The sequence below is a fragment of the Amblyomma mixtum genome, chromosome 3 (assembly GCF_055824585.1).
Source record: "Amblyomma mixtum isolate Tamu chromosome 3, ASM5582458v1, whole genome shotgun sequence".
Classification (NCBI taxonomy): Eukaryota; Metazoa; Arthropoda; class Arachnida; order Ixodida; family Ixodidae; genus Amblyomma; species Amblyomma mixtum.
This window is the reverse complement of record NC_143014.1, coordinates 178,701,781-178,715,766: the sequence shown is the minus strand read 5'-3', so window position 1 is coordinate 178,715,766 and position 13,986 is coordinate 178,701,781. Positions and strand designations below refer to the sequence as shown.

Here is a 13,986-nt window from a genome sequence, read left to right as displayed (position 1 = left end):
TGTCATTACTAGATTGCTCAGTCATTGTTTTGTGTACGTTCATAGAAAATTCTGTCCACTTTCTTTGCCACTGCAGAGAAACCGATGGACTTGAAGCGGTCAAGTGAGAAGCACAGGTATGGGCAGCAAGCTGGAAAGAAAAATGAACAGACTGGCGCAGCTTTGAACATCGCCAACGATGAGTTGCCATGGGGTCGGGGCGGCTACCTAAGCAGCAAAAAAGCCATCAGCATGGGAGGCCGCTCAGCTGTGCAGGAGCCTCTGCCCGTTTTGGACATGGCCTTTAGTCATTGTGCAAAGCCGAGGGCACGGACCTATTCAGACACTTCCATTATGTCAGAACGTCCCTTCGATCCAACCGGCACTGGGTCAGACCTGGAAGCTCACCATGCCATTGACAGCATGCGTCGAATGACCAAACAGGCAGGCAGGGATAACTGTTTGGATGGGGACCTCAACAGCACCTACATCAGCAGACAAGCAGTGGAGAGTGTGCTGAGCCTCCAGCACCTGCAGAGGCAGCGCACCTTCAATGGGACCAACACAACAGTTGTGCCTGGCAGCCGCAACAGCAGCAGCAGCCTGGAATCATTCGAGAACTCATTGCACATGCGAGAGAAGGCATCTGACTGCACTGATGGTGCATGCCGAAGGAGAGACTCTGGCAACTGGAGTGGAGATAGGAACAGTGCCAGCTCAGCAAGCAGCACTTCTCTGGATGGCTCTTACTACTGCACTTCAGGTGTGAGGAGGTGAGTAATGCTGGTATCAATGGCAGTGCAAGTAAATTAAATATAGAGTGCTTGCAGCCACTAGTATGTTTCGCTTGACTGGATTAGTTTGAGAGGTGGGGAGATTGGCAACATGCTTCTCGCTGAAGCCGTGCACTTTTGTTCCAAGATTTTCTGTGCTGTCCTACTCTATACCTGCTATGAGGTGTTATCCAGTTTTCAAGGCAGTTTTTATTATTAAGGGTTGACAAAAATATTTTCATGCAGTTCACAAACTGTCTTTCTAAACATGGCACAGCATCCATCACTGGAAGAAGAACTGTAAATGGTGCTTTTTATTTGTTGAGATGGTGCAGGATATTAGTATGGGTGGAGAGATGCACATTTGCTGTTAGTTCTTAATCATATTTTCTGTAATGTATGATTAAACTGCGGTTTTGTTTTATTTTATTTCTGGCAGGGCACTCCACGCACTGTTGCAGTGTGTCAAAGTGTGTGTTTTGTGAGGTTGTGGGAAACATTTCTGTACTACATGGTGCACTGGTATATCTTTTTTTTTTCTTTCTTTTTACTGCTGGCTTTCTTGTGAAGTTAGGGTGCATTAGGTAACTTATTGGAATGCACCCTTGGTAGAGTGCACCTCACATCTTACTGGGTGCGGAGAGAGTCGTGAAACTTCCATATGCATACAGTGACCAGAAATACCGACTCAATTGATGTTTGGCCTCTTCATCTCTCTGCGTCAGCTGCACACATTTTATTATATCACTATTTTGTCTTTGTTTTGCAGAAGACACAGCATTTAGTTGAAGTAATTGACAAGATTTTACCCCAACTTCTTCCATTTTTGCCACACACATTGCATGAGAATAGTGTAACATATTAGTAATATGTTCTTCAATCAGTTATTTTGGAAAATTTTTCGTAGTGCACATTGAATGTGGTGAATGGTTTGATTGATTTTTTAGTTACTTTTTTCGCAGAGCCTGTGGGAGCCCCGGTCGTGCTGTGAACAACTTTTCTAAGCACGAGTATTCCAACATCGGGATGCTTGTGGACAAAGGCTATGATTCCTATTCTCTGTCAAGCACAGACAGCTACCCATCAGCAGGAATGCCAGGGTCTCCAGCCAAGGCAGATCCACGCCTGCAACAGATACCAGAAGCTGCACAGATCTCCAACAGGCTTGAGAGGGCCATTCATCATTCACTGCTGCAAGGAAGTGACTCAGCCTCAGACTCGGTGTTTGATGATGTCTTCACTGGGGGGAAAGGAGAAGGTGAGCATCACATCTTGATGCATTATTGACATCCAGTGTGATCTATGTTATTGTGAGCTGTCATTATCCAGGATTCCATCTTTGTCATCAGTGCTATTGAATATGCATTCACAGAAATTGGTTTTTGAAGTTCCTATCTTGGTTTTTGTCTTTGTGCAGAAGAATCACAGGACTGTGATAAGCTCTGCTCTCAAGCTGAGGTGTGCCTGAAGATGTCATATGAAAAAGAGCAAGCAGGGGACCTCAAAATGGCGATTTTCTTCAGTGATTCAGCAGCAGGTAAGTACTGAATTTCATCAAATAATGTAAGAGCCATGTTTTGACTGGTAAAACAAATACTATAATGTATCATGTGCTATGCTTGCTTCGCTGTTTAGTTTGTCTGTCGTGTTCAAAAAATTTTTGTTGGTGAGGCCTCTATGAGATAATAATAATACGTTTATTGCCAGTAATGACACCCTACTTTCATTCATGTTTTCATTTGATATGTCAATTGTATATAAGTAAATGAGCAATGTATCATCTTTTTTTTTTCCACAGCTAAAGCAAGGGCAGCCTTGGATGCACCTTATGGCAATGCACAGTCTCTGATTGCAGCAAAGATGAAGCACAGCATGTGTGTGATGCGCTCATCAAATCTATCCAAGCGTTTGAAGGAAGCAGAAGAACGCCGTCGAGGGAGAGAGTCCAATGGCTACGATGCTCATCACAGCCGCCAGGGTAGCAGAGACAGTACGCACAGCCGTCACACCCGCCAGGGCAGCAGAGACAGTGCATGCACTGTCATAGACCTGTCGGAACCTGTGAAAAGCATAGAAATATATGCGACACTTCCCAAGAAGGGCTCCAAGAAGAAGAATGGCGCATTGTTTTCCCAATCGTCTCTCCGCCTTAAAGATGACGTTGAGGTTTATAAAGATTTTCTTGTAGACCAGTGGCAGAGTAGCAGTCAGGATGACTTGGCCATCAAAATGATGTCTGATGGAGAGTACACACTCAATCCAAAGACCAAAATGAGGAACGGTATGGGCAGCCTTGGCAAGGCCAATGGCACAAAGATGAGAGATGCTGAGTTCAGTGACTATTCCAGTGAATGGGAGCAGTCCAAGAAGCCCTCCTTACATCGAACACTATCAAACCCAACAGGCATGAAAAACCATGATGCTGACGAGGCAGCCAGTGTTTCGGCTTCAATGAAGAAGCAGCATAGGATCAGGAGGAAGTTGATGGGTGGTTTCATGCGCCGAAAAAACAGGAGTTTGCCTGACCTACGGGAAGGCAAAGACGCACCACAGACTGAGTCTAGGGCACTTGACGATACTGTCATATTTGATGCTAAAAATGAAAGAGCCGTGAAGCATGAGTCCTCTAACGAAGAAGAGACTCGTGAAGATCATTCTGCCACTATCAAGCGCCGTGGTTTCCACCAGCCCCACCGAGCCTTTGTGAGCAGAGGCCACGCACAGCGCCCCCTTCTGACCAAGGTTGACCCTCCCCAGGTTGAAGGAGTCACTTCTTCCACAACTCTGCATCAACGAAACACAGCTTGCGAGCAGCAAGAAGACTCACCGGAACAGGTAACGCGCTGGCTACAGCTGCGCCAGCAGCCATCCGAGCTGCCACAGCCACGACAGCAGCCATCTGAGCTGCCACAGCCACGACAGCAGCCATCTGAGCTGCCACAGCCAAGGCAGCAGCCCTCCGAGCTGCCACAGCCACGGCAGCAGCCCTCCGAGCTGCCACAGCCACGGCAGCAGCCCTCCGAGCTGCCACAGCCACGGCAGCAGCCCTCCGAGCTGCCACAGCCACGTCAGCAGCCATGTGAACTGTTTGGGACCAACGACCCTCCAAGTTTTAGTGATGTCCAGATGCCAAGCCCAGTTCCATCCCATTCCAACAGCAGCTTCTGCATGAACCAAAGCGCAATATCGGAACCAAATGGTTTTCTAAAAGAGCTTCACACCAAGAGAACACAGATCCTAAAATCTCTGCCCAAGGCGGCTGACGCTGTTCGACACTTGGGCAATGAGGCATCCACACAGTTGAAGTCTGAGCAGCATTTAAGCAGTGCACCAAGTGGAAATAACTGGTTATGTGAACTTCAATCAAAACAAATGGCGATGCTCAAGAAAGGGGAACAAATGGATGGAGCTAGGGCTGCATATGGCACAGATGGGCTACCTTCAGGTGAGAATGCTTTCCAGTTTTTTTTTCACATCCTTCAAAGGCTCTAATTATGCCATGAAATACTTTCTACTATTCATAATCCTCAGAGCAGGCTGAAAATTTGTTTGAATTATGGAATGTTTTTTAATACATGTGATGTTGGTGGGACAAAGACGTGTGTTTGGATAAACTGGAAGTTCAAATTAAATGAGTTTGAATCAGTGAGAGTCTTCTGTAATCAAGGCTTCAGTGCTTTTTTTTTTAACACATTTTCTTCTTGTTGATCATAGAATACATATTTATGCAACATATGTACTCTGGGAATCTCAAGTGCACTAAGCTGCTTTACACTGTATTTGTTTGGTCAAGCACACACTGTGCATCAATGCCAGCTGCATGCAGCATTTGATGTAGTCAATTTTATTACGAAAGTAATAAAAGAGGCACATTTTGCAAGCAAAAACAGTAAAAGTGGCGCACAGTGCTTTGGTGACATTACCGCTATGAAAACCAAAATTGCTTTTTAGGTTCATGTAGTAAGTAGCAGCCTAAGGTTAAGTACAGGCTGTTTCACACTTAGAGGGAAACGGGGAGCGTATGACTGCTGTGTTTCGAGAACCGCTGCCACCAACGGCTGGGGAGAATTGGTGGCAAAGGCGCATGTGCAATAAGCATTGGCCAGCTGCTCTTTCCACGCATGCGCCTGGTATCTCCCATTTTTGCCAGCTGTCTGTGGCAGTGCTTCGCGAAGCATGGCGGCCACGCACTCCCAGTTTCGCTTTAAGTGTGAAGCCGCTTGTACATACTCTTGTAATGCTTAACAGGAATGTATGCAGAGATCCTTTTCACTAAATTAAGCCAGTGCTCCAGCTGTACCAGATCAAAGCTAGCTGCCTTACTGGTCTAGACATGGGCGTTGAGCCTCATGAACAACACACATGAAGGCATGCAATTTTTTTGCTGTCTGAAAGCAATGCAGCATGTGTTTTCACTAGACATTAGTTCATTACTTATGGAGTTCTACTAGAGAATCAAACATTTTTAAAGCAAAAAGCCACTTTTTAGTGGAAACTGATTACCTACTTCAGTGCTGAATTCCTGATTGCTTGACTTGTTATTGACTGTACATAATCACCATTCTATTAAGTTTTCAAAGGGATCTGTACAACTGAATGCATTAATTTTTTCAGCTGGCATACAAGAACTGCTTGTGTTATGTAACATAAATGTTTTTTCTGGATGTCTTAGGTGTCGTTCTTATGTCTTACAAAAGACGAATGTAGACAATGTAATGAATGTAGACAATGTAAGTGAATGGCTCGTCTTTTTTTTTGCTTTTTAGGAAAAGAGGAACCGCTTCGACAGCAGCTGATGGTTTCAGCCCCCCAAGTTACTAATAAACATGTGAGTAAAAGACAGATCAAAATAACACTGCACACTGTGATAGCTGTACTTGCATGTGGCTTGTAGTGTATGTAAAGGACGTACATAAGCAGTACGCTATATAATTCTTATGGTGACACACATACAGAAAGAAAAGACATGTACTGTGCGATGTCAGTGCACGTTAAAGAACCCCAGGTGGTCGAAATTTCCGGAGGCCTTCACTACGGCGTCCCTCATAGCCTGAGTCGCTTTGGGACGTTAAACCCCTATAAACCTAAACCATATGCATGTCAGGTAACTGTCAACTTTTATCTGAAAAAGTGGTTGCCAAATACGTATAATAAAGGTGGGATATAACAATTGAAAATCGAGCCACTGCGGTGGCTCAGTTGGTATAGTGCTCGGCTGCTGGCCCAAAAGACTCATATTCAATCCCGGCCACTGTGGTCACATTTTGATGATGCAAAATGCTAGAGGCCAATGTAATGTGCGATGTCAATGCACATTAACCCCGACTGGTTGAAATTATCCGGAACACTCCACTACGACGTCCGTCATAGTCTTCAGTCATTTTGGGACGTTAAACAACATAAACCAAACCAGAAAAATTGAAAATCGGAAAAAGAATCAAGTGGAAAACAAGAAAAGTGAGCAAAACAGCATGTGGGTGGGGGAGGTTTTGATGACATGTCATTTCCATTTGCAGGCTGGGATGTGTGCGAGGACTACGCGAGAAACACTATTTCACAGTGTGTCACTGATGGAGAGCTGACACAATCACTTCATTTTCTACACATGAGAAAGGCTTCCACTGCTTTTTTTTTTTTATCTTGAAATGAGATTTTTCGAGTGTCACAGTGTTCATAAACACAAGTGCATTTATATCTAATGCAGTGTGTTGCCTGGTTCTCTACTGCTTGAAGCAGCCAGTGGCTGACAAAGCAGCCTGGTTGCCCTGTGGACGATTTTCCACATAGAAGAATCTTGTGAATTGCACCCTTTTAGCATTCAGGGAACTGTTTTTTGTACTTTAAAGGTGCACTGAAGAGGATTCTGAACTTGTATTTTTGCCGCAGGAATTCGGTCTACACGTTCCTAGCATTCTTAGAAACTGCGACTTATTGCCCTGTGTGGCCGATTTCCCTAATTAAATCGAATTAACGTCCGGCTCCCGCCTTTATTTTTTTAATTCTCCCCAGTACGGTGGGCGGAGTCGACCAACGTGTGTAGTGCCTTTCAGCCAGCTCCGTGGAGGCATTACTTTCGCTTTATTTTCTTTTTTAGGTTTCCATGAATAAATAGTTTCATTCGCAGATCATATAGCCGCAAAATAAGCCCGCAGAAATAAAAATACGCGCGGACTATTTGCTACTATGGACTACTACGTATTACTCCGCCGATGGCAGAGCGGCAAGCCGCCACGGGACTGGCTGAAAGGCACTCCACGCGTTGGTCGACTCCGCCCATCGTACGGGGGAAAATTAAAAAAAAAAGGCGGGAGCCGGACGTTAATTCGATTTAATTGCGGAAATCGGCCACACAGGGCAATAAATCGAAGTTTCTAAGAAAGCTCGGAACGTGTAGATCGAGTTCCCGCGGCAAAAAGACAAGTTCAGATTCCTCTTCAGTGCACCTTTAAGGAAGTCATGCCAAAAGGGTATGGCTTGGAAGATTGCTTTAACGTGCACAAAATCACACACTGGATATTCAGGCCACTGTGCCACCATATGCTGAGCTTCTTCGTGCACTAGGGAACCTTGCAACTCATTGTGCTGCATGTAAATGAGCACCCATATTTGAGAACACTGTGATGCTGGAAAAATCATGTTCAGGGATAAAAACTAGAAATTTTAAGCCCTTTTTTTTTATGGTGTAAAGATAACAATGTGACTGTCAGTGATAGCCACTTCATCAGCCATCAGTGCCAGCTCTGAAATAGTGTACTTGACACAGCCTGTATGCTCCCACCAGCATGTAAATGAACCCCCTCCCCTATTTTGCTCATGGGTCTTGCCTGCCACTTGCTTTTCTTCTTTTCCAATTGTTAATCCACATCTATTATACAGGGTGCTCAAGCTAATGCACCAACCATTAAAAAAAAAGAAAAATGAGCCAGCTTAAAGAAGTGAAACGATGTGAAGGTTAAGTGTTGTGTGTAGCAGCCACTAGCATTTTTCAGTACACCTACCTGATTAATTAGTTGAGATTAATTAACCTGCTTTTTTAAATATTGCTTTAAACAATCGGGTCGCAATTGAAAAGGTATCAAGGGTCATGAGAAATATCCTGCTGAAATGTTTTCATCCAGGTAGATGTAGCATACCCCTCTTTTTTTCAGCTTGAAAGCACCAAGAATGCATCCAATTTCACTCAGCAATGAGCCACTTGTGCTGTGTAAACAAACTTTTAATTTTCTTGATAAATTTGTTGTCTTTCTGTTGCTTTTATTACAACTCAAGCAACTGACCATATTTTTGCCAATACATTTTAAACTCATGTCTTGGACCTAATGTTAATAACCATAACCAACCTTAGTATCTTGTGTTTGGCGCATCGTGGGCGAAGTTGATACTGTGTCATTAACTCCCAGCCACTTCTGTTACTTGTATTACAACTTCTCCTTGAGAGCAAGCCTGCAAAATTTAAAACAATATCACTTGGCAGCACGCCCAAGTGCACCGTGATGACACCTGTGGTCTGATAAGATGAGGCTGAATGGGGGAGGCAGCTCAGTATTGTCTAGAAAACTTGCCCCCATTTTCGAACATCCTTGTCTGACACGACTCTTGGACACATTCTTTAGCGAAGTGTTGCAAGGGCTGACATTGTTACCCTCAGGTTTATTAAAACAAATTCCTGAACAAGAAATTTTCATAACAGTGGTCATTATAGCCGGTGACGTAACATGTTGGTGATTTAGACATGCATAAGTGGTTGGGCAGAACAGGCAATTCCTGCTCCATTGTAAATAAATAAAAAAAACAGTCAGTCAGGTTTTAATGTCCGTAAAAAATCTCATTCCTTGACTCTTGAGAAGTATTTTTAACCCTCCTTTCCCCTTTGTTAGCTCTCCGTAATGCCTTCTCTGTGAACCTGGCAGGTATGGCAAAGAATTCGGGGCTGGTGCTTGCTCCAGGGATGTAATTGGGAGTAAGATTGGTGCTCCAGACTTAGGTTAAGATGTAATGCCTCAGTTTTGCAATATGAGGTTGTTTTGAAGGTGTAGCATGATTGCTTGGCCAGTCTCAGGTGTTTTAACTGTAGCTATAGCGGGAATGGTATGCATGACAGAATATTTTAAGAAAAGCATGCTTCAGTACTGCTTTGCATTTGGTCACCTCAACATCATGTCTTGGGCTGTTTATGTGTCAGTAATCTTCATCACCACATGTCCTGCATTTGTCTGTCACGGTTTATCATGAGGTCAGCCAGTCACACTGATCTCAAGCTAAAGCCATTGAAAAATTGACAAATTTGGTTCGTGTTTGGCTTTGTGACTGGTAGAAAAATGGACTATCGAAAGTCATTAACACACACTACATATGGCAGTTTTAAAAATATTGCCAGACTAGACAGGCATGTCTAATACTGTACTTCACGTATTGCTCTTGTGAAAGTTTATACAGTTCTTTTCATTATTGAGCATTTTGGCTTCCTGTTGTTCCTCGGTCTTGTTTATATTTGTATACAGCATAGGCAGCATAGAACACACAAAAGGTGTCAAACATACAATGGAATTAGGTGTGGGAATGTAATGTTTTGGGAGGAAGAGTCAAGTCTTCGTGCAAAATAACGTACAGTAATTGCCTGCATGATTTTAAGAATGCATAAAGCATTTAATGAAAATTATAAATTAAGCACAGAGTTACTAAATACAAATTTTATTTATTTCGTTTGAACTGGTTATTTTTGGCATTAGCCATTCAGAAATGCAACTGATAAGTTGTATTTGTCCCCATAAAGTCTTAACTGCTTGTTAAAATGTGTTTAGTGACGTTGCTGTGCAGCTCTGGCACTCTTGTGTTTTTTTGTATCTGACTTTCACCTCATTTTTTTTTTCTTAGGCATATCCAGCTGACAACCAAGGCCATGGTGTACAAGCTCATAATGGACCTATGCAAAATTCTGAGGAGCAGCGTTGTGAAAATGCTGAAGAGCAGGATGATATAAAACCGAAGTCTGTTAAAGATCTTGCACTGAAGTTTGAAAAAATCCTCCGCCCGGCTATGCTAGATCCAGAAGTGTCAAATGCACGTGAAGAACTACCACTTGCCACTGCTAAGGAGCTTCCTTTAGCTGTAAACAAAAGCACACCAACTCAAGCAGGAAATTCAGTAGCCGCTAGAGATCCTGGTTGTGAATCGCAGACAGCAAACGTGTCATCCTTGCTTATGCGCACTGAGAGAATGAACACCCCAACAAGCCTGCAGTCAAGCCCAGACAGTGTACCCCTGAGTAGGACTTTTGGCTCAGCACACTTTCTACAGCCAGCTTCTGTTCAATGCCATAGAGCGGGCAACGCTACGAGCCAACCAATGGCGTCTGTGATACAGGGCTGCCAACCATATAATGTTGCAACAGCATGTTCAGGCAGCAGTTATCTACCAGCGTACCAGACTCCAACATCACCCCCCACCCCTTGCACTGTGAACTCTGCGCACCATCATGCTTCATACAATCGGCCATTTGTTCAGCAGCCATCGATCCAGAGCACATCACCAGCCTCTAGCCAAATGCATGGTACAGCCACGTATGATCAGCGGTCAAGCCATTTCAAGTCTCCACTGGTACAACAGCAGTATGGGAAGGCTTTCCAGTATACTAGATCCCCAGATCCTGTGGAGGCAAGGTCGTTTGCTGCAGCCCGGGTACCATCAGCATCACCAACAGTGACTGAAACAGTGCTTCATTCTATGGCGCCCACCAGCAGTGACTCTGCAAAGCGACCAACAAGACCTCCCGATTATGAGACTGCTTTGCAACGACTTGAAATGATTAAGGAACAGCAGCGCACAACGTCTCCTGACAACTTCCAGTTTCCTGCCAAAGCTCCACCAGATGGGCCTCATGCTCAGCAGCTACCTCAACCAGACATGGAGCCTGGCAAGAAGCGAAAGACTGCCCTGAAAAAGTGCGTTACTTTCTCTGATGAGGTGGTCCTAGTAGCATGTGCTGAGGAAGAGGAGGACGACTATGTGCCCAACCCACTTCTTGAAAGGGTTTACCGGCAGCATGCAGCAAAGCAGGACTGCAGAGAGTGCCATGAGCCTTCGCAGTTTGAGGACATAAGTTCAGTTCACTCTTCTGACTCGTGTGATAGTGTTTGCCATGTGGATGTCGTTCTCAAGCCTCACGACAGCTCCCAAGTTCCTTGCAACCTGTGTCACAAGAAGTTTGTGTCTCCTCCCACAGTGTACTGTCCTGACTGTGCCTTTTACATGTCGAGGTTTCAAAAACGGACATAGCCTTTCTTCCTGAACATTTTCTTTCAGCCTGCCGTTCAGTCTGTGATATTTGTCAGGGTTGACTTGGTGAAATGCCGCCTACTTAAACCTGTTGCACTTTTGCACTGTTACTTTCACCATGCAAACTGAACTGAATTTTTATCTTAACTAGCAGCCGGCATGTGGCTTTAACATTCACAAAGATCAAGGTTGTGCACTGATGCCGAGTGAATACTGGCATTTTGAGTATTATATCTGTTATGTTTTTAATGTGGTTACATAAGAGATGTATGCCCCAGTATTGACTATACCACACAACATTCAGAAAAGAAAATGGATTGATGTTACCTGAGGATTTAATGCTTGACTGTACATGATTGTGCCTTGTATATTTGTTAATGTATAAGAAATGCTACTTCCCAACTAAGGCAAAATATGCATTTTTGCCTGTTGTATCATGTGTTCAGAAACATAGCTATTTATATCTTTAAATGAACTAGCAGTACCTTAAAAATGTTGTGATAATTCGAACAATTTTATTCATCAGAAACTTTTATATATTGTACAGTATTAGTTGCATGAAAGACACCTAAGCCTCATGATCTCAATTCCTTTCACCTTGCTGAAATATTAGCATTGTAGCCTGCTGCTGTTGAGCAGAACAAGTACTTGTGAAAAGATCCTCACTGGCACTTCTCACAAGCTGTGTTCCGTGGTCTTGTTGAAAGAAAAATGCATACACCATCGAAGACCTGCAGCAAACTTCTGCTTTTCAAGAACAAAACATACTTTTCAGAGTTTTTATGTGCCAAAGTTAAAAGCAGTTTGTAAATAAACATTACTCTTCATTACGTCGATAATGGGTCTTTCTGATTTCTTTTTGTCTGAGTCTCTGTAGTGAGCATGTGATTGATCCTATGACCAATCCTGTTTGTGTTGGCAGCTGGTGCAGATAATTGTGTAATATTAGTAAATTAGTACTACAGTAGACAAAGGCCTCACTGCACTATGTTGAAGCTGCATGCATGAATTGTCAAGCATTGGGCATGTGAGTAGAAGTAGCAACTGAATCTAGACAGTGAGTGATTTGCTTGCAGCAAATAAGTGTAAGCTGGATGGTAGTTTTTTGTTCAAGGTGGTAAAAAAATTCTGTTTGTGATGATCATTATGGGACAGTTGTGGACACAGGAGAAAGCATTTTCAACAATTAGGCAAGTCTACCTCAAAAGGCATCTTATGCATTTTCAGCTTAACCAGGAGAAGTTGTAGATGGCTTCAGTGTTTTGTGCACAACATGTTCAAATGGCGCTGTAGAAGTGATTTGATTTTCCATGAAAATTCTGTCATCCATCACTTTGTTCCTGTAGAAAGGGGAGCTGCTAAAAAGGCTCGAAGCTCTCACTGACTGAGTGTTGCATGAGTATTTTCATTTTGCACCATAGAAAACGTAATCCTGATTGACATCCCAATAGTACACGATGGATACCAGTAGGGCATCCAGTTTCGTTCCAAGTATCCTTGTCCAAACAGGATGTTCTTAACATCTCAGAGGGACATCTTTTAATTGCACCATGCATAAGACTTGTGAGGAATATATAAGGGAGGTTTCCGTGTTTGTTCAGGTACTGAGATTCAGATATAAACAGTCAAAGGTGCACTAAAGAGGATTCTGCGCTCGTCCTTTTACGATGGGAACTCGATCTACACGCCCCTAGCATTCTTAAAAACTTTGCATTATGGACCTGTGCAGCCGATTGCCCTATTAAATCGGATAACGTCTCGCTCCTGCTTTTTTTTAACCCTTCTCTGAGAGTAGGAGGAGTCAACCAACATGTGGTGGCTTCTTTCGCTTTTATTTCGTTTTTTAGGTTTTCATGAATAAACAGTTTGCCACAGACAACATAGCCGCAAATTAGGCCCACGGAAATAAAAATACTCGTGGACTCTTTGCTTTTGCAGACCACTCTACATATTACTACATATCACTCCACTGATAGCAGAGTGGCAAGCCGCCACGAAACTGGCTGAAAGGCACTCCACGTGTTGGTCAACTCGTCCTGCTCTCGAAGGTCAGTTCAAAAATGTAGGTGGGAGCCGAGATGAATAATCCAATTTGATAGGGAAATCGGCCGCACAAGACAATAATTCAGAGTTTTTAAGAATGCTTGGAGCATGTAGATAGAGTTCCTGCACTCAAAGGCGAGCTCAGAATCCTGGGCGCTCGGGGTGTTTTAGTGAAGACTGTTAGAAAATTTTTAAAATAGGTTTTTTTTTAGCTAAAAGGGAGTTAACAGTGCACTTTAGTTAAAAGGGCACTCTACCTTTCTTTAGCTATGCCACTCTCATGGCCTGTATCTGCGCATATGAGTAGTGGCTGATTGCCCTCGCTTCCTAGGCTCATTTGCCGGCTCTGAATGCCCCATGGGCATCACAGCGTAGAAGCAGACTATAGCTACCTCATACTCGCTGTGGGTTTGCCCTCCTCTCTGGCCAACCAGAATCCAATGCTTCGCATTCTGGGGTGGATTTTTTGGCAACTCTTGAAGGGTACGACCCCACTTGCACAATGCTTTTGTAGAATTCATCTGCAGAGAAACGAGCGGGCAATGTGGCTTTACTGGTGGCAGCCATATGAACGTCAGTGTAAACGGAAAGGTCTGTCTTTGTCCAATGTAATTAGGAAAATCCCACGAGGTGGAGAAGATATCAGTTAGGAAGTAATACTAGTTAGCATCCCCATGAGCGTAACCGTAAGCTGGTGGACTCACGTGGATGCTAACATGTAATTACTTTCTAGTGAATCTTTGTCCTCAGAAGCGAACACAGGCACAGAGCGCTGTGATAACAATAACACATGAGCAAGGCCAAATAAAATAGAATAAAATAAAACCCTCTGCTAGTGTCGAAGGAGACCGGTGTAATGGATGCCTTCCACGAAACATGCCCGTTAAGTAAAGGAACTTGAATTTAAATTGAAGCA

The 13,986-nt window shown here is 43.6% G+C and overlaps 1 protein-coding gene across 3 annotated transcripts in view; it reads left to right on the top strand.

Moving 5' to 3' along the window:
• ec (ubiquitin specific peptidase echinus) overlaps window positions 1-12,619 on the top strand; it is a 70,055-nt gene extending 57,436 nt beyond the window's left edge. For 2 of the 3 annotated variants that reach the window (XM_089582051.1, XM_089582050.1), the window contains 6 exons: window positions 77-752; window positions 1,715-2,010; window positions 2,170-2,289; window positions 2,551-4,197; window positions 5,519-5,580; window positions 9,627-12,619. In XM_089582051.1, coding sequence (XP_089438177.1) covers window positions 77-752; window positions 1,715-2,010; window positions 2,170-2,289; window positions 2,551-4,197; window positions 5,519-5,580; window positions 9,627-11,027 — 4,202 coding nt within the window. In that variant the 3' untranslated portion in view covers window positions 11,028-12,619. The remainder of the gene's footprint in view (window positions 1-76; window positions 753-1,714; window positions 2,011-2,169; window positions 2,290-2,550; window positions 4,198-5,518; window positions 5,581-9,626) is intronic. The other variant, XM_089582049.1, reaches the window with a different exon arrangement.
• Window positions 12,620-13,986: the final 1,367 nt, after the last annotated feature.